The following is a 23423-nucleotide window of genomic DNA, read 5'->3' on the forward strand; positions in this document are numbered from 1 at the left end:
TAGGTGGAATCTTCTTTCTTGTAGTTTGGAGCCATTGCTCCGTGTCCGCTTCTCTGGAGCAGCAGAAAACAACCTTTCTCCCTCCTCTATGTGACATCCTTTTATATATTTGAACATGGCTATCATATCACCCCTTAACCTCCTCTTCTCCAGGCTAAACATGCCCAGCTCCCTTAGCCGTTCCTCATAAGGCATCGTTTCTAGGCCTTTGACCATTTTGGTTGCCCTCCTCTGGACACGTTCCAGTTTGTCAGTGTCCTTCTTGAACTGTGGTGCCTAGAACTGGACACAGTACTCTAGGTGAGGTCTGACCAGAGCAGAATACAGTGGCACTATTACTTCCCTTGATCTAGATGCTATACTCTTGCTGGAGCAAGAGTGTGATGATGCCAGAATAAGCACAGCATGTCGACCTAAACTGTGTGCACTGAGTTTCAATTTTCTGGGTCATTTGGAAAGATCTGAACCACTTTGGAGGCCGACTTTGAGTATCCTGCTTTGAAGAAGAGGTACAACAATGCTTCATTCTCAGATTTATCCAGTAAGCAGGATGTCCTGAGCTACATGTAGCCACATGTCATTGCTCTAGCCCATTAGGAAGTATCCTTACTGTTTCAATATCCCAGGCCAGCTGGCCTAAGTGTTTTGGAGTTTAGGATTCTAGAGTCCTTCTATTCTAGGTCCATAAGTGACTCATGAATGCATTTGTTCTGAACACATACTTCACTTAATTTTACTGAAGGCTATAAGCCTTATTCATGGCAAAATTCCTCCATGTTTAAAGAGTAAAAAATTTAAATACAGTGGTACCTCTGGTTACGTACTTAATTTGTTCCGGAGGTCCGTTCTTAACCTGAAACTGTTCTTAACCTGAAGCACCACTTTAGCTAATGGGACCTCCCGCTGCTGCGTGATTTCTGTTCTCATCCTGAAGCAAAGTTCTTAACCAGAGGTATTATTTCTGGGTTAGCGGAGTCTGTAACCTAAAGCGTATGTAACCTGAAGCGTATGTAACCTGAGGTACCATTGTAGATCTAACATAAGGGAAGATGGCATAAAGCATATCAGTTGTTTGCTTTTAAACCCAGACAGCAGCTTGCTACTCATAATTAATGGTATAAGATATAAAGTTCCCTGTTCCCTAAAATGTTGTTAGGAGACCAGCTCTACCCCAGCTCCTGCCAACCTAGCAGTGCAGTAGATAAATAGGTACCACTGTGGTGGGAAGGTAAACAGCTTTTCTGTGCACTCTGGTTATCGTCCTGTTGCGCTAGAAGTAGTTTAGCCATGCTGGCCACATGACCCAGAACGCTGTCTGTGGACAAACACTGGTTCCCTTGGCCTGAAAGCAAGATGAGCACCACAAACCCATAGTCACCTTTGACTGGACTTAACTGTCCAGGGATCCTTTACCTTTACCTTTTTTATTACGACATGGGCTCCCTCATTATGGGCAGTGGTGGTCTCAGGACATTACGGCACCCTGAGAGAGGGCAAAATTTGATTACCACCCCCCATGGGCGTAGCCAGGATTTTTGTTAGGGGGGGCAGTCTTTTGTTAGGGGGGCAGAACCTCAGATTTGTATTGGTTTTTATTAAGGGGGGCAGCTGGCCCCTGGCCATGCCCATGCCCCCCCCAAATATTGAGTAAGTACCCATATACCCACTACCTTGAGGCACATCTTTGGGAGAAGAAAAGGCAAATGAGTAAACCCCAAGCAAATCTGGAGTGGAGTCCCTGAAACACGGCTGCAGCCAAGCTGGTGTCAAATGTATTGTTTTGCTTTCATTTTGACCACATTAGTGCAGCCTAGAGGAGGATGGGTCTTGTCGTTTGGGCAGCCCAGAGCCTCCATACATCCTGTCCTGGCTTGTGCCTTAGAGGCATCAGTTACAAGTTACCCGTGTCTGCAGCCGCAGCAGGCGCTGTGATTCTCCAGTGGCTTGACTTCATATCCAGAGGCACACTCCATTGTCTCTCAAGACAGATGGATGCCAACAACAACATGTTGTTTTTATTATTAATAATTATTAATTATTATTGTTGTTATTGTTATTGTTATTATTTTGCGCCCCTTGGCTCGGTGCCCTGTGTGGGGAAACTGCTCACACTGCCCTAGATCTGGCACTACTTATGGGTATGATTTCCCCTTTACTTAGATAGTTGGCTTTAACCAGAGTTCAGCTTGATAGGTGTGCATTGACGCTAACCGCGTTATCTCAATATTGGTTCTTAACCAGGCTTTGCAAAGCTGCTTCAGAAACTGCGCTCACAAACTCTGGGGGGTTACAAGGACAATATTGGATAGCACCACTGCAAAGTTAACCATGTCCCTTCTCTAAAGCATGCGCCCACATAGGGGTGGCCTGTCTCATTTCACCACCTGAGGCAAAATGGGAAGGTGCCACTTCTCCCTGCCCAAGCCTCACTTACCAGGGTTATGCAGCAGGGTCTCCTGGTGAGATCTCACGAGAGTTCAGTGAGATCTCACAAGATCTTGTGGAAGCAGCAGCCACAGCTGTGTGGCCCTGGCGGTGGCAGCAGTAGCAGGTAGGGTGCCCACAGAGGCACCACCCCATTGAATTTTGCCTCTCAACGTGGGAAGCTGGTCCTGAGCCCAGCAAACATTCTTCATTTCCTACCTAACTTTAAGAGACTGGGAATATGTTTGCTTTAGATCCCTGAGCGACAGGATGTGCATAGACAGAAGGCCTGGGCAGAGAACTGTGCAGGATTTTATCTTTTTGCACCGGGATTTGAGAATACAGCATAACAAAAGAAATAAGAAACCTTACAGCTGAAATCTGTTTTGTAGGTCACAGGCTTTTTCAGGCCCTTTATAAGCCGACGATGAACCTCGTACACTGAAGATGCTTTCTCATATTTCAACTTGCTAGTATTATTCCCTTTGTCTCAAGCAATTAGCTGTGTCAGTGCAACTACTCCATGCTTTACACAACTTAATAAAGATAAAAGCAGTTTGCTTCAGGTGGCAAAGTCATGCCTCACCATGACCACTGGATGGCAGAAGCACACAATTCTTTAAGCCACATAAAAATGGAAAGGAAAGAGCAAGTTTTGTGGCCACTTCTAACATCTGCAGCTATGGAATCAGCAAAACAGAATTAGACGGATCCTCAAGCTAGTGAATACAACATTAATGTTATGAAGCTCATAATTATTATTCTATGTCAGCGTTACTACTACAAAACTAAGGTAAAGGTAAAGGTACCCCTGCCCGTACGGGCCAGTCTTGACAGACTCTGTGGTTGTGCGCCCATCTCACTTAAGAGGCCAGGGGCCAGCGTTGTCCGGAGACACTTCCGGGTCACGTGGCCAGCGTGACATCGCTGCTCTGGCGAGCCAGAGCCGCACACGGAAACGCCGTTTACCTTCCCGCTGGTAAGCGGTCCCTATTTATCTACTTGCACCCAGAGGTGCTTTCGAACTGCTAGGTTGGCAGGCGCTGGGACCGAGCAGCGGGAGCGCACCCCGCCGCAGGGATTCGAACCGCCGACCTTTCGATCGGCAAGCCCTAGGCGCTGAGGCTTTAACCCACAGCGCCACCTGCGTTACCCACCACCTACAAAACTAGATGCTACCAAAAAATAAGCTGCTAAAAATTCCGTGCTGAGTGAATAAAATTATCTCCCCCTTTCCTCAACATTGTTCTCTCTTTAATACCAACCTAACAGAAATTTTCTGGGAGGCGGGTGGCACTGTGTTCTAAACCACAGAGCCTAGGACTTGCTGATCAGAAGGTCGGCGGTTTGAATCCCCGCGATGGGGTGAGCTCCCGTTGCTCGGTCCCAGCTCCTGCCAACCTAGCAGTTCGAAAGCACGTCAAAGTGCAAGTAGATAAATAGGTACCGCTCCGGCGGGAAGGTAAATGGCATTTCTGTGTGCTGCTCTGGTTCGCCAGAAGCGGCTTAGTCATGCTGGCCACATGACCCGGAAGCTGTACGCTAGCTCCCTCGGCCAGTAAAGCAAGATGAGTGCCGCAACCCCAGAGTCGTCTGCGACTGGACTTAACGGTCAGGAGTCCCTTTACCTTTACTAACAGAGAAATTTAGCAGATGAAACAGATATATAAAGTGATGGGGATGGGGGGGGGGAGAGATTCACCTACTAAAGTTCAAGATACAGAGCCAGTTTAACCATAGGGGCACACTATGCGTCTGCCTAGGGAAGCTGAAATTTTAGTGCAGCCACATTTGAAGGGCAATTAAATTCAAAAGGCATCAAACAATGGTGCTGGTGGTGGAAGGAAGAGTCAGCAATGGCCAGTTACAGCAGTCTGCATTTTCCAGAATGCAGAGTCAATGACACCATTCTATCCCAATGGAACAAAACTTCCTAAATGGGTCTTTCTTAGAGACACAGTAGTGCCTGCTTCAGAGCTCTCCTGAGAGCCAAAGAGGCCTGCCGCAGTGGTGGTGATGGAGCTGGTGTGGAACCGGTTACCATTTTCCAACATGCTGCCATACCAAGATATTGTTGGGGCACAGCAGGGAGGCAGTGGTTTTGATGGAAGTTGTTCTCTGAAATCCCTTGAAGGCAAGCTTCTTGGAAGTACCTGAGAAACTCCTCTGATAACAGCAACAAACCTCCAAGTGTCAACATGCAGAATCATAATGAGCAGCAAACTGATTTCCTAATCAGTTTTTCCCCCTCTCCTTTCTTGCAGAGGATGCCCATTCCCTTTTCCAGATGAAGAAAGGATGCTTAGGATTGCACCTCCTCACAGTGGAGAAGGTTTCAGCTGCCTGGGGCCTGATCCTGCCTTTTTCTTGCTTGTGTGAAGCATGGACAGCTCACTAGACTGGTTGTCTTGCAAAACCTCTGGAACACAGTGAGACTTGCTTATATGTGCTTAGGTAGGTGCAGCCAGTAATCCCGGTCTGGTCAGTCTAGCAGAACTTTTGAGGGGCAGGGGAGACAGCTGTGAGCCACCCCTGCAGGAGAGGAGGCCATCCCTCAAACAGGCTCTCTTACACCAGGGCCAGCTACAGCTTCTCTCCCTTTGCTTCAGTGTGTTGGGGAAATTGCGCAACACCCCCCCCCCCAAGTTGCCACCAGTCTGCCTCGGTTTGTGTTTCTTTCAGAGGGAGGGGGCAGACTCAGTACCTTTCTCTCAGTGCCAATTGCAAGTCATTGAGAACACAGTACCAGTAGCCAGCATCTTGCAAACCCACACACAATTAAGAAAAACGCTGTTTACTTACCCAGCCAACTTCTGTTTAAATACACTGAAACGAACACTGGAGGGACTGTGAAGAAATCTACCACCGAGTTTACTTCCAGCCAGAACCATAGCTTGTCGTTGGCTGCTATGAACTGGGGAGGGAAATGAAGAGGATAAAGATACTGGTTGTTGGGGGGTGGGGGGGTGGGGGTGGGGATTCCTTATGAAAGATACAACAGATTTTCTGTTTGTCCCTTGGAAATAATTAAGGCATTGTTTCGTGACCTCTAATTAAAATACACCTGCTTATTCATTTTAATTCATTAATTAATTGACTAATTCATTTAAAAAATGTTTTAAACCTGTTTTTTAAGGGTGCACTCTTCCCACCCAAAGAACCCTTTGTAAAATACATTTTCATGTAAAATACATGAAGATACAATTGCAAACACGCACACAAAATACCCCAGCAACGAAAGGTTACCCCCCTCCCCAAACTATGTAAACCACCTGGGAGATTTCAACAATAAATCAGCATACTGATTTTACAAAGAAATGTGTCTTGAATAAATGAGTTTTTATTTAACAGCTAGCAGTAATGAGACAACACTTATCTCTCTGGAGAGGGGGTTCCAAAGGTGTGGTGGGGCCATGACTGAGCAGGCCCTGTCCCTTGTCACCACCAGCCTAACAACTTTTCCTGTTGGGCTAGTGATTCTTGAGATCACTTCAACCTTGTGTACATGGTCCTACAAGCAAATCTACTTCAGCATTTAAAAAAACAAGGCAAAGGGACCACTGAAAACCTTCTCTATGGACAGTCTGCAAGTGTTGGAGTTTGTAGGAGCTGGTATGAGGGGAGAAAAGACTGAGAAGCTTCTAGAGCATTATTTGTGCCACAGAGTTAAAGCAGTTAAATAATAATTCCCTCTAAGGGAGCAGTGGTTAACATGAAGAAGGAGAATATTAAAGATCTCTTAATATTCCCAGGACAAGCTCCACTCCTCAAACTACAATTCCCAATACAGTATATATTCTTTCTGGGAGTTTTTCAGGTGGGAGAGGGGGAAAGGCCACAGCAGCTGAAAAGGGTGGTCCATACATTGGTAACCTCACCATTAGACTAATATAATGTGCAGAAACTGCAAATGAGCATAAAATTAAGTTCACCCAGCTTTCCACATCTTGCACCACAAGCGTGGAAAGGTCTGCACTGGAGGCTTAATAGCTACTGAGTCAAGTTGAAGGCTTTACGACTGACGTTTAAAGCCCTAAGCAATCTAGGAACAGGAAATCTAGCAATCCACCTTCCCCTACACAGACCAAACCAATCTTTCCACCTTTGTTGGTCGTTCTCTGGTTTGGTGACAATGTGGCAGTGGACTTTCCCAGTGATAAGTCCATCCTCTGGAATGTTCTTTCTCAGATAAGGTGTGAGGCGGAGACATTAGAAACCTTTCAACACCTCCTAAAATGTTTACCCAAGCTTTCCTGGATGCCTGACTCCTGATTTATTTTGTTCTCCACACTGCTCAGATTTATTTGGGATGTAATAGTTTTATCTCATTTTTAATCTATTTCCCCCCAGGGAATTTTATTGAATGTTTCTGTTTTCATACTGTAAACCACTGATATTATTATTATTATTATTATTATTATTATTATTATTATGCAGGGTAAAATAAGCAGGGTTGCCTCAGGCATCCAGCAGCACAAAGGTAAAGGAAGGAACAGAAGGCAGAACAGGATCTTCTTCTGGGGCCCCATGCAACTGTATGATCTGTTGTCTGTGGCAAGGGGCTCACCCTCACCCTGACTATTGGGTGGACTGGTCCCATCTGATGCCTTTAGACCCCCAGTCCTCTATCCTTGGGTTGAAAGTGAAAACTGGTTTGGATTTTTGGTCCAATGCAAACAAACAAAAAATCACCCTTTGGGGATACTACTTAAATCGCCTTCTCACATTTTACTCCAGTTCAAATTCAGTGCTCAAATGAACATGGAAGCCTTTACACTCCATTGGCTTGCAATTTTTAAATGTTTAAAAACTAACAAAATATAATGGTTAAAATTGCATTATTCACATGAAATAAGACTTGAGCTCTTCATATGAGCCTACCTGTATCCTGTGATCGTCAGCTGAGGCCCTTCTTCGTGTGCCTCCTCCATGAGAGGTCTGGAGGGTGGCAACACGAAAATGGGCCTTTTCTGCGATGGCTCCCCACTTGTGGAGTGTTCTGCCGTGGGAGGCTCACTTCGCACCTTCATTATACACCTTTAAGCACCAGGGACCAGGCCTTTGGCTGACTAACATCATATATTCTTTTAAAAGTGTTTGTGGGAGGGGTAGGGGGTTATTGGTTTGCTTTGTTTTTGTTCTTATTTTTATGCAGGGTGGTATAAATATTTTAATGACAATGATAATAATAATATGCTTTGACAAATAACTGTTACACCAAAATATTGGATTACTCCATTGCTTTCTAGGGGGAACCCAAAGGAATGGGGGGCAGGGGGGGAGAATGTATCAAGAAACCAGGCAGCTCCCTATCCAGACAATGGGATTAATTTGTCTACTCTTTAGCAGGTGCCACCAACCCATAAAGGCTTTCAATGGTTCCCCTGGGAAGGTGCCCTGGACTCTGAGTTTTCATGGAGGGGGAGTTTCCAGCCCACCTAGGAAGAAAGTTATGGGACAAAAAGTGCATGTACCTTCTAGATGTGAAGTGAGAGCAAGTGTGGTGTGTCCACCTGGTGTATTTTTTCCCCTAGTACTGAAGAATGCTCCCTGTTGCTATTAGCTGATACTGGAAAGCACTGGCAGAGGAAGAGGAGTGCAGGGGGAGTGCACCGCCCCCGGCAGCACGATCCCCAGGGTGCCATTGTGGCTGCCCCCCCCCCCCCGCGCTGGGCACCCCGCCCCAGCAGGCACCGCGCCACGCCTCTGGGATGCGTGCCAGCCCCGCCCCCGCCTGCTTTCCGCCCCTGGTGGAAAGTGGAGACACAAAGGCTTGTTTCACTCTGTTGCAGGCTCAGGGCCTCCCAGGAAACCCAATGCGAGGGATAAGAGCTCTTGGGAATGTTAGTGCAGTGAGCCTCTCCATCCCATGCTGTTGTTGTAGATATATGTAAACAAAACCCACTGTATCACTGCTGTATTCATCAACATTCATTCCAAGGAAACCAAACTTTGGAACCTCAGGAGCATCTCACTGCACTGAGATTGTGGTGCGTGCAGCAAACACCTTTGGGAAGTTTTTAATGTTCAATGTTTTATTTTGCTTTTATATGTGTTGGAAGCCGCCCAGAGTGGCTAGGGCAATGCAGCCAGATGGGCAGTGTATAAATTATCATTCTTATAAGCAACTGATGGTGGATGGAGTAAGATCTGCCACAAACACAGTGTGTGTGTGTGTGTGTGTGTGTGTGTGAGAGAGAGAGAGAGAGAGAGAGAGAGAGAGAGGGAGGGAGAGCGCACTGCTGCTGCACAGTAAATCCATAAACCTCTTTATCATGGAGCAAAGGTTTATTGAAGCAGTTCCTGTTCTCAACACGGCTAGAGAAAAGTCTTCCCATTCAAGGGCAGTAGCCTATTTTATTTTATTTTTTAAAACCTTTATGGATGTGGTAAAGTGGTACCTCGGTTTTCAAACATAATGCGTTTGGAAGACCGTTCGACTTCCGAAATGTTCGGAAACTGAAGCATTTACTTCCAGAAGCATTTACTTACGGAAAACTCAACATGGAAGCCATGTGGCACATTAAAACGAAAAGCTTTTGAAAACCAAAGCAGTTACTTCTGGGTTTTCGGCGTTCGGAAACCGAAATGTTTGACTTCCGAGACGTTCAAACACCAAGGTACCACTGTATTTTAATTTGACAAACTTGGCTTCCCAAATATAAACAAAAAAACCCCCCACCTACCACACATGAAAACCAATTTACTCAAAAGGTACTGGCAACTATGATGGCCTTCGTACACTTTTGCGCATCCATAGCAGTATGTTGCTGCTTGACACTTTTATGCCGCTAGCATCCTTTTCTCCTGGTTATCCCCACAAGTGCCTCTGGGGAAAAAACACTGTGGCACCTCGCCCGCCCCTCAAGCCAAGCAATATGGAGATTCACACTTACCCGCAAGCCGAAGTAGAGCAGGAAGAACACGTTGAAAGCCATGTCTATCTGTAACGTGAAATCTTTGTAGAAATTCTGGCAAGATTCTATTGGGCTATTTGAGAAAAGAAAAAAAGACCAGAGTAAACTAGAGGGAATGAAGTTTGCATATCAGAAGTATGGCAAAAGTAACGTCAGCTGGCCACTGTTATCACTTCGATTAGAGAATGGACAGGTTTCAGTCATTATACGCTGCTTCTGGCTCTTCCATTTTTTCTGAAGCACGCAGGCATTGAAAGAAATAATAATATTTGGAACATTGTTTTTGTATTGTCAGCCATTCTTACTGTTCACCTGTTAGTCGCAACAGGTGAGCAGAAACATGCAGGCACTTTTAAGGAATGACAAGCAGGAAAATCTCTTAGGATTCCTTAATCCCACATTAACCCTTAAAGAACTGGCTTCTTTCTACCAGGTACATAAAGCTATAACAGTTCAATCATCAAATTTGGGTTGCCAACTTTTTGGCAGGTCTTGTTCCTCTGCCTGTTACAGCAGATGGCTCTACAGGCAACAGTAGGTGCCTATGCATGCGAAAAGCTTCATCTGCTAATTCCTGCAGATTCAGCTGCTGTTAAAGGTACAAGAGCATGCCACCCCCCCCCATTAGTTGGCAACCCAAAATCTAGATTTCATTATAAAATGTTTTGTGTATTTTGGATGAAACAGCATCTTGTAAATCAGTAACACCAACAATTTCAGAAAGTTTTCTAAAAAGAGCCCCCACCAAATTAATGCCATCTTATATTACGCACTCCCCTTTCTGGTTAATGTAATATAAAAAGAGTTGCTTATGGATTTTAGCAACTTGGGGGAGATACTTGTTTGCTTCTTTACAAATACAGTACCATGAATCTAGTAGAAAGAAGAGCATAGCCCGCTGTTAGAATTAATGCAGAACAACATAAATTAAAGGAGTAGAAGCAGGAATCTAAGGGTTAATTTTCACATGCAGATTTCAGATTCACCTCTCTTTCTCAGGCAGCCTTGCAAAATCTAGTTTTGCTTTTTTTAAAAGGGGCACATCCAACTCTCTAGCATACTCTATACAAACTGGTACTGTGATATGCTTCAATAAACCAGGTTGCAGCAAATTGAAAAATATGCACGTGTGTGTGTGTGTGTGTGTGTGTACTGTGATTTATTTTGATGGTCCTACGAGATGGTTGGAAAGACTGCAGATCACAGTCCCCAGGTTAAGTAGCATGTCCCAAGATTTGTAACAAGTTACCATTCAGTCAGCATAACCATACAGAGGTCAGGAATGATGCTTAGAAGTTACTTAATTCTGGGAAGGAGATGTAAAAAATACACGCTTGAGGTAACGGGAAGGAAAATGACAATTAAGGAGAAATTCCATGACTCTTCTTTTTACAAATAAATCACTACGTATATCATACCAGTTAGTATAGCGCTACATCTGAAGGTGCAAGGCTAAATTGCTAAACAAGCAAGGTTCTGTGCATTCTGAATGTTGCTGACCTAACTGAAGGCAGGGAAGGAAATTAGCTGGATTTTGAGGGTATTACACATGCAGCCAGGTTCCCATTTACTTGCAAACATTGCAGCTCAAACAAGTCCGATAACAGCATGCCCCCGCTTTATCCTCCGGCATGTTTAGAGTTGCCAACATTTCCCTGAAGGGCAGTGACGCACAGTTCTAAGAAGACTTGGTAGCAACCAACGCCATATTCACAGTGTTTTGAAATACTACTTGCAAATGTTGCATCAAAAATATTAAACACGCAAGTCTTATCGAAACAGTTTCAATTGCAATAAATAAAGGAAAAAACGGTATATTTGTGGTATTGTTGTTAGTATCTCACATTGTCTTGGTAGCAAAGCAACCGAAAATAAATCTTGCTTTAATACGTTAGCGAAAAGTGAGGAAACCAGAACAGGGGGAAACTTCTGCTTTCAGTCCTGTTTCTCCCCCCCCCCCACACACACTTTCCCCAGAGTATGCAGAATGAGAGTCAGGCATCTCATCCACTTCCAGATCCTCCAAGTATCTGAAAACCATGGACCTGGCAAGGGATGAAATGTGCAAGCTCCCACATTGTCATTGTAACAGAAACGGGAAAAGCAGAAGTGTGAGACATTAACGCATCTGCTTTGTAAGCTTCTTCTGAAGTCCACGAAGCAACCCTTCCAACAGAAGCTTCTCCAATGCAAAAACTAGTAAGGAGATGAGTTCTAGCTAGCCTCCTTTCAGATATGTGTGGGGAATTGTCAATGAAGATGATTCAGACATGTTTTCCCCTCCCCTCACTTGCAGTCTAAAGTGCCCCAGTACTGTAGTCCAATATTGTGCAGTCTAAAATGGTGTACTACTAGTAGTCCAAGATTGTCAGAGACACTGGGTAGGGGCTTATTTTCACATACTGATTTCTTTCCAGACAATCATCATCACAGAAATCTGAAGTCAACCGAAGGTAAACAGACAACAATTGAAAAAGCACAGTTGTATGGAACTATTCTGCAAAGGACTAGTTGCAGTGGAAGTAACTACAGTATTGTCAAGTTCCCAGACTATGGGCTGAATCCAGACTGAGAGTTAGGGTCCACTGAATTCAATGGGGTTTAAGCATAACTACCAGTCTGGATCCAGCCCTGTGTTTACGAAGTGATAGTCGAAATTATCACATGGCAAGAGTGGATAGTGAAACGTCTGCCATGGGCCATCACTCTCTCTTTTCCCTTCAGGAAATTACTTGGCAATGAGGGTGGAGTAATGAGCCTTCCAGACATTTCCTCTAAAAAAACCCAAAAAAAACTAATTGTACATATTCACCATGACAAGTGCTGAGTTGCAGCAAACCCCTGATATGGGATTGCTGTTACACAAAGCTAAGCTGTGACACCACAAATACAATCATCGCATAACAAACACTTCTTAAACACAAGCTTAGCCTTTAAGATCCTGACAGTAGGTTGCTTCACCTCAGTACAGATACTGTAGAGTTGGAAAAGGTCGAGGGGATATAGTGGCTCCCCCCACGAGAAAAGGTTACGGCACCTGTAACTTCTTAAGTTTACAGAAAAGGCAGGTATGGCGTGACATGCTAGAAGTTTATAAAACTATGCATCCCTCTTCCATAGCACTAGAACTTGTGCACATCCAATAAAGATGAATGCTGGGAGATTTAGGGCAGTTAAAAGAAAATACTTATTTGCACAGTGCATAGTCGAAAACTATGGAGCTCACTCGCCCAGGAGGCAGTGGAGGCAACCAACTTGGATGGCTTTGAAAGAAGATTGGGCAAATTGATGTTCTATCAATGGCTACTAGCCATAATGGCTATGCTCTACCTCTACAGTTGGGGGAAGCAATGCTTCTGAATAGCAGTTGCTGGAAGCCACAGGAGGCCAGTGCGCTCTTGTGCTCTCGTTCTGCTCCCTGGTTTCTCACAGGCAGCTGAGGACAGAATGCTGAATGAGTAGCAGAATTAAAAAATATGTATTTTTGTTTTGTTTTGTTCCACTTTAGGCCAATTCAGCTACATCCATCGATCACATTTCCTTCTATCCCACCCTGCCCAACTCATAACATGAATAACCCATAATAAATTGTTTATTTATGCATCAACAGGGCTATTAAATGAACCACAGTATCCCAGACAAGATGCACAAAACAGAAGGCCCTATACAGCGGTTTTTTGTAGTTTCTTCCTAGCGTCCTACAAATTTGCTGGGAAGTAATTAGCAGTGCGCTGGGGAAGTCTTGAAAAGCTCTACAGCATTCCAATTAACAATTAGAAAGAGTGCTGACTGGGCGGGTTGTCATTAAAACTTAAATGAAACATGAAAATTGGGGCGACTGCAGAAGGTGGCATTGATAAACAGCAAATGCAAAAGAAGGAGAAACTTCTATCACTGATATGTCACCAGCACATTAATATATAATCAAGGGAAAGATTAACTGCAAATGGAAGCCCAAATGGTTTTGTCCGCATAGATGCCTGAAATTCAAAGACATATACATGTATACCCAGTTAACACCATGGTATGAGATGCCACACAGGCATAGCTAGATCTGACCCAAGTCACTGGGTTGTAGACAACTTTTAAAAAAAAATATTTAGAGTAAACTCATTGAAATGTATGAACACGACTAAATTTGGTCTACTAATTTCAGTGCATCAACCTTGAGTCCTCAAGGTCTATGGTCCACTAGCAAGCTTTGTTATGCAAGCACCATGGGAAATAATAATGTTGTTGCACAATTTCTGTTCATTTCGCTGCTGCATAGCGGGAGCTTGCCAGTGGATTGTTTCTATTAGAACAGTCTTAAAGCCAGTTGGCTCAGCAGTTAATGTTAATTGTTACAAACAGGCAAAGAACATACATGTTTTATTTATTTTACTTCTACATGGGCTTCAAAGCCATATATATTAACTGGAGGGCAGGTGTGGAGCAGGTGTTAGGAGAGTAGCTGTTCAGGCTAGGTGTTTTTTTAACTGATAAGAAATGCTTAGAAGACCATATTGACTGAATATGGATACTCTGAAGTTTTAACATGGTTACTACATAAGCACAAACCTGCAGTGCCTCAGATAAAGCATCCAGAACTCCTTTGCCATATTTCGTCCAGAAATCTATGCTGGGGCACAGCCCTAGACTACAGCCCTTTTTTGGTGGTGGTGGGGAATAGTGCCATGAAACCACACAAGATCATGGTAATAAAAATGACTGCCATTCTCTCTCTCTCTAACCCCCCCCCCCAAACGTTGAATGTCCCAGTTTTCCTAGGACACTGGTGGGGTATGTGCTTTGACCTTGAAGAAGAGTTAGCTAAGGTATTAGCTCTTCTGAATAGAATCCTGAAGGGACCTGCAACTAATTAGAAACACCAAATTTCCCCCTTGGTAGCCACTCTTGAGAACAAAGCATAACAGAAGCAGTTTGGCTGCCTGCAGCTGCGCCCATGCCCTTGTAAGCAGCAATATAACTGTGAAGAGCAACAAATCGAAGCACAGTAAAACAAGGTATGCCTGTATTATGGAGGTATGCCTTGTATTATTTTATTAATACTATCGCTTAACATATGTTTGTCATGGTCTTTGGCTACAATAAATTTATGAGTAGCAGCAGCAGCAGAAACAGCAGTAGCAGCAGTTTTACAAGCAGTATACAACAATAATGATAGCATAAATATATAATAAACCTCCAACATGCTTTTCCTTTTCATCACCATTATATTCATAAACACTTCCTCCTCTCGGCTCCACATTAAAGAATCCAAATTCCAGTGGTGTCCAAAATGTGCTGCTTCTCCTTGCCTCACAAGTGAGCCACCTCTGGGTTCCAACAAGTCTTGGTCCCAAATTATCCTCAATTCCTTGCTTCTGTTCTAATTCTATCGTGCAAGAGAACTAGATTTGTTACTTTGCAAGTCAGTGATGAATTTATAGATGTCTCCAAATCTGAAACACCCATCTAGCTGCCCAGTGAAAAGCAATGGCCAGTATAAACCTTGGCTATAGCTTGACCGCAAACCTAGATTTAGACAACATGTTACGCCAAAGCATTTGTCAGTGGGGCTGTGGGAGTAACAAACAAAACCCATGGAAGAGCAAAGTGACTGACTGCAGGTTTATTTCCTGGAGCCCATTCATTTGCATGGTATGAGTAATGCAGTGTTCTGCTATTACTATTATGGTTTCTGCTACTTAATTACCCAAAGCCATGCACTTAAGCCAACTGGTGCTTTTTAGCTTTTACACTGTTTTAGTTGTATCCTGGTTTTAATGTACGCTTGTAAGTTGTTTTCAGGGTTTTCTGTATAAAAATAGTTACAAAGAAGTTCAAATAACAGCAATAACATTAATAATAGTAGTAATAATAACAGAGCACAGATTGAGGTCAATTGCCCCAACCCAATATTTCAGGACACAGGTCTGCAATGTAGGGAGTGAGAAGTGATTGATATTTATTCCTTTTACCTCTATAAAGTACATGGGTGTACAGTGGTGCCTTGCAAGACGAAATTAATTCGTTCCGCGAATCTCTTCATCTTGCGGTTTTTTCATCTTGCAAAGCACGGCTATTAGCGGCTTAGCGGATTAGCGCTATTAGCAGCTTAGCGGCTATTAGCAGCTTAGCGGTTATTAGCGGCTTTGCGGATTAGAAAAAGGGGGGAAAGGGAAAAAACTTGCAAGAACTCGCAAGACGTTTCGTCTTGCGAAGCAAGCCCATAGGGAAATTCGTCTTGTGAAGCACCTCAAAAGACGGAAAACTCTTTCGTCTAGCGAGTTTTTCGTCTTGCGAGGCATTCGTCTTGCGGGGCACCACTGTATCTATCTACAGAATTAAGAGGTGTGTGTGTGTGTGTGTGTGTGTGTGTGTGAGAGAGAGAGAGAGAGAGAGAGAGAGAGAGAGAGAGAGAGAGAGAGAGGTGTAAGGCTGGGACTATTTTGAACAAATGTGGCTACAGCAGGATGAGTCCAGTAGTTGCCTCTTGATCTCAATGATCCTGCTTAATTATAAAAGCTACCATTTTCCTTACTCCTCCATCACTGAAGGCATAGCTGTCAACTTACAGATTTGAAAATAAGGGATCAGCAGCCAAAATAAGGGATTTTCGAAGCACAGGTATGTTCAACTTCTGAGCCCCTCCAAGCCAAAGGCAGAAAGCCCAGCCAGCAGCCAAACGAAGCCTCAAGCAGTGGTTCCCACTGCGCAGCAACCCGGCAAAGGGGATGCAGCAAGGGAAACCACCATCACCTCTCCGCTGGGAAGTGCTGAGCAAAGGCGAGTCCCCAGGCAACGCGGCCCATTTGATTGGCACAAGGCATGCAAGCTCCACCCCCAGTCATTCTTAGACTCCTTATTGGAGTGAGCAATGCAGCCAAGCAACAAAGTTGGAGCCTCCCTCCTCCCTGGCCAGCAGGGAGGGAGGGAGAGGAGCTGCTTCCTTTGAAACCCGGAAAATTTAAGGGACATCATCAATCCGGGACAGCAGTGGGACACAGCGCTGGGATAAGGGACTTTCCCGCCAAATAAGGGACGGTTGACAGCTATGAGTGAAGGGCCATGACAAAACCTATCACAATACTGTTTAGTTCAAAGAGGAACAATCCATGAGCCCTACCCAACAGACACACCACAATGAAATGTCTGGCTTTGAGTAGCAACTACAGTGGTACCTCAGATTAAGAACAGCCCTGTTTACGAACTATTCAGTTTACGAACTCCGCAAAACCAGAAGTAGTGTCCCAGTTTGTGAACTTTACCTTGATCTAAGAATGGAATCTGAAAGGTAGAAGGACACTGATGGCGGGAGGCCTCATTAGGGAAAGCGCACCTCAATTTAAGAACAGTTTCAGTTTAAGGACAGGCTTCCAGAACGGATTAAGTTTGTAAACCGAGGTACCACTGTACGCTCCCTTTGCCATAGAAAGTCATTTCAGTTTCCATGCGGCACGGGAAGCTCACCTGGGCACACAGAACTAGTCGCATGTTCCTTTGGACCTCAGCCTGAATCAACAGTTGGCAATACTGCAGGGTGTGCAACTTCTGACAAATCTCTAAAAATTGTAGAATGAACGGGTGCCATGCACTTGGTGCCCTTGCATGCCCAAAAGGGCTTTTGATCCGCCTATATGGTGTAGTGGTTAAGAGCAGTGGACTCATAATCTGGTGAACCAGGTTCGATTCCCCGCTCCTCCACATGCAACTGCTGGGTGACATTGGGCTAGTCACACTTCTCTCTGAAGTCTCTCAGTCTCACTCACCTCACAGAGTGTTTGTTGTGGGGGAGGAAGTGAAAAGGAGATTGTTAGCAGCTTTGAGACTCCTTAGGGTAGTGATAAAGTGGGATATCAAATCCAAACTCTTCTTCTTCACAAATGGATGAGGACATTTATGCAGATTCCCTCCTTCCCACACCACCTTCCACTTTGTCCCCGCCCCCCTCAGGAGCAGATTGACAAAAATATGTCTACTCTTCTCTTGCCTCCCATGAGCACAACACCATCAATTGAAATCTACCCAATGTCCCAGAAGCTAGGTGATTGATTAGATATATAGAACACAAAGAGAGAGTGATTCATGTAGGTTGCACAAGACATATCTAATTCTGTAGAGAAGATAAGTGACTAATGAGTCTGAACAATAAGGCTTGGTGACCTCTTATAGATTGAGTGCCAAAGGCTATGCCTGCCAAACTTGATTAATAATATTTTATATTTTCTTTTCTTGGTAGTCAGTTTATTATCAATACCAGACTAAATTTGAGGCTGACATGAAAAAACTCAGCTATAACAAAACAAATATTGATTATAGACTTCTGTCTCATCTGCTGATTCAGAACAGTATATTGTTCTTGGGAGCAGAACAGTGATTTACTGTTTTCACCATACAAGTGTGTGACGATATATCAGCCTTCCACGGAAATGTAATTTTGTCGTCTGCTACTGCATTTTGCACTGAGGTCTTCAGTAGTGCAACAGTAAGATGCACTTGTCAAATCTCTTACTCTTCAGGCTTGAATTTAGTGGAAATCCTGAACTTTAACACTATGAAGTCTCAATGTATGGTGCTGCGGATGCACTTGCTCAGGCTCAACTCTTGTAACCCTCTACTCTCTTTCCGCTGTCAGAACATATAGGATGAGTTACTAGTCATTTAACCTGGAGCTCATCAGCAAGATCTGCCCATCCCTGTTGGCTGTTAAAATGCAGAAAGGGGTGCGAGGGGGCAGAACTGGTGGCAAATAGATCCTCAGGCAAAGCTACTTGCTAACCACAGAGGCTTACTGTAGTGATCCCATTGACTAAAACAGGGATCTGACACATCTTTCCGGTCTTCTGCTTTCAAAATTGAATGTTTCTCAGTTTGAGATCCAGCAAGGAATCCCTGTTTGTTCTGAAAGCATGGCCTACAATGCACTCAAAATGCTCCATTATCTGCCTATTGCAGAACATTGGCAGTGGTGCTAATCTATCTCTTGGCAATATGCTATCACTGTTCTTTTCATTGGAGAGCCCTTGGTAAGTTTTCAAGGAATTCCAGGCTTCCATGGAAAGCCATGTGAAAAACAGTGCCTTTAAAATAGTAGCCACATTACACTAGTAATCTCCCCCCGCCCAAAGGAATCATATGGAGGGGGCAAGGTTTCATCATTCCACACATTATCCAAAGGGAAGCTATGAGACTCAGGTGAAAACATTTCATAGGGCAGCCTTCCCCAACATGATACCCTTTAGCTTTTTTAGGCTGCAGCTCCATCAAGACACCAAGACTAATGGTTGGGGTGATGAGAGCTGGTCCAACAGCATCTGTTGGGCCACAGGCTGGTCAGTCCTGTCCTAAATGAGGACTGAGAAAGCACCATCTCTCCTGCTGTCTAATAAAAGCAAGAGAAAACATTTTAAAGTAAAGAAATGACCTTTATACTAACTCCCTCTCTCATATAACCACTTCCTTCCCATTCAGTGAAATGGGACTATACCCATTACCTGTGTAAGAACAGGACTATGCCTTTGCTATGTTGGCATCCATGCTCTGGAATGCACATTGATTCCATCATTGTTGTCCTTCAACCATAAGGTCAGAATCAGACTTTCAGCTGGCTGGCTATTAGATGATGCTGTTCTATTTATATTTTACTTGAATTTCTACAGACTGCATTTCTTGTTTTTGTTTTTTTATTGTAGAGTGTGTGTGTGTGTGTGTGTGTGTGTGTGTGACAGAGAGAGAGAGAGAGAGAGAGAGAGAGAGAGAGAGAGAGAGAGAGAGAGATGGCTTTTAGATGGTTTTAGGGCAGATTATAGACTGCCTTTGTGACAGAGAATGAGGTGTATAAATGTTTAAATAAACAAACAAACACTTCCACTAACCTCTGTAAAAGACAAATGACTAAGATGTTTTTCTTTGCACCTTTGCAATCTTTTTTTCATCTACATAATTTTCATTTTCATGCTCAAGATAGCAATAAAATACTGGCATCATTCAAAGCTCTTTTCGCAAGTTTAAAACATGCACTTTTCTCCCTCCCATTTGTCATGGGCTTCTACAGAATAGCAATCAATCTTGAAATGAAAACAGGCAGATTATTACATTGCAAGAGAGAATGCAGACAAAAGCTGTGTGACCAATCTCTAGTACCAAATGGAGGCTTACAATGATCTGAAAGTAGCCAGTGACAGCAGTCAATCAAGAACCATTTTGCTAAAGTGCTGCTAAATTTTTCATTTCCTCCTGATTTTTAGAATGCATTTTCACTAAGGCTTTTCAAACAGAAAATTAATGTAGTGCTCTTTAGGATGGTTGAGAGATGAAGACTGCAGTCTTAAACATAGTGACTAGACAGTAAGCCTCATTGAACACAATAGGACATACTCGTAAGTAAACACATACCAGATTGTGTGGTGAATTCTTCATTTCAAATCTCATACACTGTTTTGCTGATTGAGGTTGCAGTCTTAAGTATACTTACCTGGAAACATTCCATTCAAAGGAGTAAGACCCCCCCCCTTTTTTTTTAGTAAGGACTAGACTCTGTGTTTTTGCTCAAGTTCTTGTAACAACTTTTCAAGCATATTCAAACTCTATTCAAGCTATAGCTGGCAAGGTCAGTGGCCAGAGATGATTTAAGAACTGGGTCCAGTTGCTAATTTTTTTACAGGCTTTCCTCCAATGCCTTTAACAGCAGCCTGACAGGCAGAATTGTTGCAGGTGAAGCTTTCCTTGGCACTGAGATGTGAGTGATGGGAAATTCTTACTGCTACATTCTGTACATCAGGCTTGTACAAGAGCAGGGCCAGTAAACCAATGGCAAAGCCATCTTTTTTCAGGGACTCAACATGTTTCTGATGGAACTTGATCCTACATACTTCTCAGCTTCCACTCTCTTGCTTCAGGACCTATATTGCTTCTCATTCCAAAGACCTCAATACTGTCTCTTTCCCTGTTTTCTCCTTTTCGCATCATTGTACCTCCAAACAGCATACATTGCCTCCTCTCAGTTCCAGCAGCTGAATGCATGGTGCCTATAACAGGTCTGGCAACTGGCAGAAATATTTGACCTTTATCATGTTACATATGTTTACTTATTATAGTGCCAGCAATGAACACAGTGCTTTTCACAGAGGAACAAAAGAGAAAGACAGGACTCCATCCCAAAGATGTGTATTTATTCCCTTTAAGCCATCTCACTTTCAGTGCAACAGAGATGTTGAGGAAGGGGCTCTAACTAAGCAAATGAAATTTGGATTAATATAAAGACATGAAGTACAGAAGAGATAGGGCTAATGTGAGTCAAGATTTCTATGCTTCCTCTTCCACCTGCTCCCCCTGCGAAATCTCAAATAGTTGCTTATGTCATTCACTATCTAGCCAACAGTAATAGGAAGTCATCAAGTGAGAGCGGGGCCAATGAGGGGTCTAACTTGAAAGACTGCCTCATTAGTCCCATCAAAATATGAAACATCATACCCATAATTTAAACTCAAGTTATCACAGATCCATGGTCTCAAATTGGGTTCATGCACTTAATGCTTAGATCGCATTCAGTGTACTGGCTGTTAGAATAAGCATGTTGGCATGCACCAAGCACTATACGGACAAAGTTTTGCATTGGTCTTAGAAGACCCCCAACATATGAGGTTGCATCATGCAGTGAAACCAACAGCTTGGTTTTGGCTGCCATGCAGGGGGAGGGGGAACCTACATCAATGAGTCTGCAGAGCGGCTCCTAGGTAAGAGTTGATATGAAAGAGGTGGGTTATTTCAGCAATGAAGACATAGGCTGTAAAGTTTATACTGATGTAAAAATACACTGTACATAGCACAAAAGCAGACCTTGTTGTTGTTTTTTACGGCATTTTGAAAATCCAGGAAAAAACCACAAGGCATTGATTAGGTATCAGCACACACCCATTCTTAAAACGTCCACCTTACTAAGCAATTGAGGAACAGCTCCAATTGTTAAAACAAATAAATTTCAAGGTGGCTTCCCAGCACAGGGCCTGCCAAATCTGAAAGCATTTTACTTTCCGCAGGTATCAATGTGCAATGTATTGAACCAACTGGAAGGTAAGTTAGAGGGTGCTCAAGCTTTCCTTGCTCCTTAGCAGATGAATGACCTTTCTGCAGCTTGAAAAGAATCAGCACTAACCCCAACAAGCCACAGATAATGTTATTTGCTTGACCTCCTCATCTGTACATCTCCAGAATCCCACAACTTAGTGCAGAAGCGCATTATCCAATATCATACACTGCAGCTTTTACAAGGTTGTGCCATTTCACACTAATGGTTGGAGGAGTGGTTATTTCATGTTTGAATACCCAACCCAATTTTTAAAAGTTTGCATCATGAGTGCTAAAACCTTTCCCTCCATCATATTAGTTTTGAATGAGTTTTATATAGGTGAAATATTCAAACATTCCACATTCTGAAGTGGTATAGCCTAGCAGCAAAAATCTTATGTGAGGCTGTGTTAATGGAGTTGCACTCAATGACTGAAATACTGTATGGTGTTTACGAGTAAATAGCACGAGTAATGTTGTGCTCTATGGCTGTACTCTATAAAAAGGTGGTCACTCTATGTAAATGTTAGGACCATTCACAAGAGGCAAGTACTGGTATTTAGGGAGCCCTTTCTCAGAAGAGCTTTAAACGTCAATTAAAATTGGGCACACTGGAAAAGGCAGTCACAAGTCATTTATCCCTGAATGAATAACAGCAGTGTAAACTCAGTACTTCCCAAGTTACTTCAAAGCACACTCCTTGCACAAAAACAGAATCTATGGGCTCCCCTCCCCACCAGCACATACACATACAGTGGAGTTCTCCTGCGTAAGCCCCGCTGAAATAGCATTAAATATAGTCAGAACTATCCCAGTGCAATCTCATCTAGAACCCAGTGCTCATACCAGAAACCACTTCACGTGGTGATCTTCTATGTGGAAAACATGACACGTAGAAGACATCAAATGGGAAAGTTTGGTAGATCATTATGCCCCCAGCAAGACGTTCAAGGGAAGAAACATTTTGCTTATAAATCCTTGAAATGCCTATAGCTTCCACAAGGAAATCTGTGTCTAATTTCACTTCCCCAATGCTTAGCAGGCTGACTGCTGGCTCTGGGTTGGTATAAATGCTAGCAAGTCTTCATTGGTTAACAAGGGCAACAACACTTGCTTGCCGCATTCCAGGCACTGGTTCTCCAACTGCAGGGAACCCGGTTGCTAAACATGCACTTCACACTTGGTTCCTGGTACAGCAAGTCATGGCCCTGGTGCCACCCAAGCTAGGCCATGAAAACAATCCCTTTAGTGGAAGGTTCCCAGTACTAAACAGGTTGCTGGAAGCCACATGCCTAAACATGTGTCTTCAATATTTCACAGGCTTCATTTTCACAGTTGCACATCTGAATCAGAATTTCCCTCTGCCCCACATAGACCTGAATTCTGAGCTTATTTTATTTAGCTCTTGGTTTTTTCACAACTGCTTTGAAAATGCAGAAATCCCTTGAGCAGATTTTCTCTCTCCCTCCCTCTCTCTCCCTCTCTCTCTCTCTCTCTCTCTCTCGCAAGGGCAAGAGAACAACAGCAACCCATCCTTACAGGAATCCTTAAACTTATCTTGAGGCAGCGTGAACAGAATGTTTTTTTCTTAACTGAAAGAAGAAATCCCACATGAACATCTGTACAATGCATGCCCTTCAGAAGGCACTGTACATTTCTTTAAATCATGTGCCATTCCTGTGCTATCAGAGAGTCAATCAACAGTGTACATTTCCAGGTATATTTGTGTGCATGTGCACACATACAAAAGACTGTCTCTGCATTTCCCCACTTTGTCTTATTTACTCTCACTTCCTAGCAGAAACTCACCTTTCTTTCTTTGTTCATAACTGTCTGCCCATATTATATGATCCTTGACAGTGCAGGTCTTTGGACCTGAGCCAAATGCTGAGAAGTGTGCAAGGCAGCACAAGTGATACCATGTTCCAAGAGCAGGCTTGCACAACTGATGACCTATTAAGGTGAAAGTAGTGAATGAACTATGTATGGAGGCTCACCAGGGACACAATAAATCTCCTGTTTTAGCTGTCT

At 43.6% G+C, this 23423-nt stretch overlaps 1 protein-coding gene across 15 annotated transcripts in view; it reads right to left on the bottom strand.

Moving 5' to 3' along the window:
• The window catches only part of KCNMA1 (potassium calcium-activated channel subfamily M alpha 1), a 559506-nt gene that overhangs the window by 241028 nt on the left and 295055 nt on the right, over positions 1-23423 (bottom strand). For all 15 annotated transcript variants that reach the window (XM_079976992.1, XM_079976987.1, XM_079976997.1 and 12 more), the window contains exons 4-5: positions 9321-9414; positions 5227-5338 (exon numbers count right to left, since the gene is read on the bottom strand). In XM_079976992.1, the coding sequence (XP_079833118.1) occupies positions 5227-5338; positions 9321-9414 (206 nt within the window). The remainder of the gene's footprint in view (positions 1-5226; positions 5339-9320; positions 9415-23423) is intronic.

The sequence above is a fragment of the Podarcis cretensis genome, assembly GCF_951804945.1.
Source record: "Podarcis cretensis genome assembly, chromosome: 5".
Taxonomy (NCBI): Eukaryota; Metazoa; Chordata; class Lepidosauria; order Squamata; family Lacertidae; genus Podarcis; species Podarcis cretensis.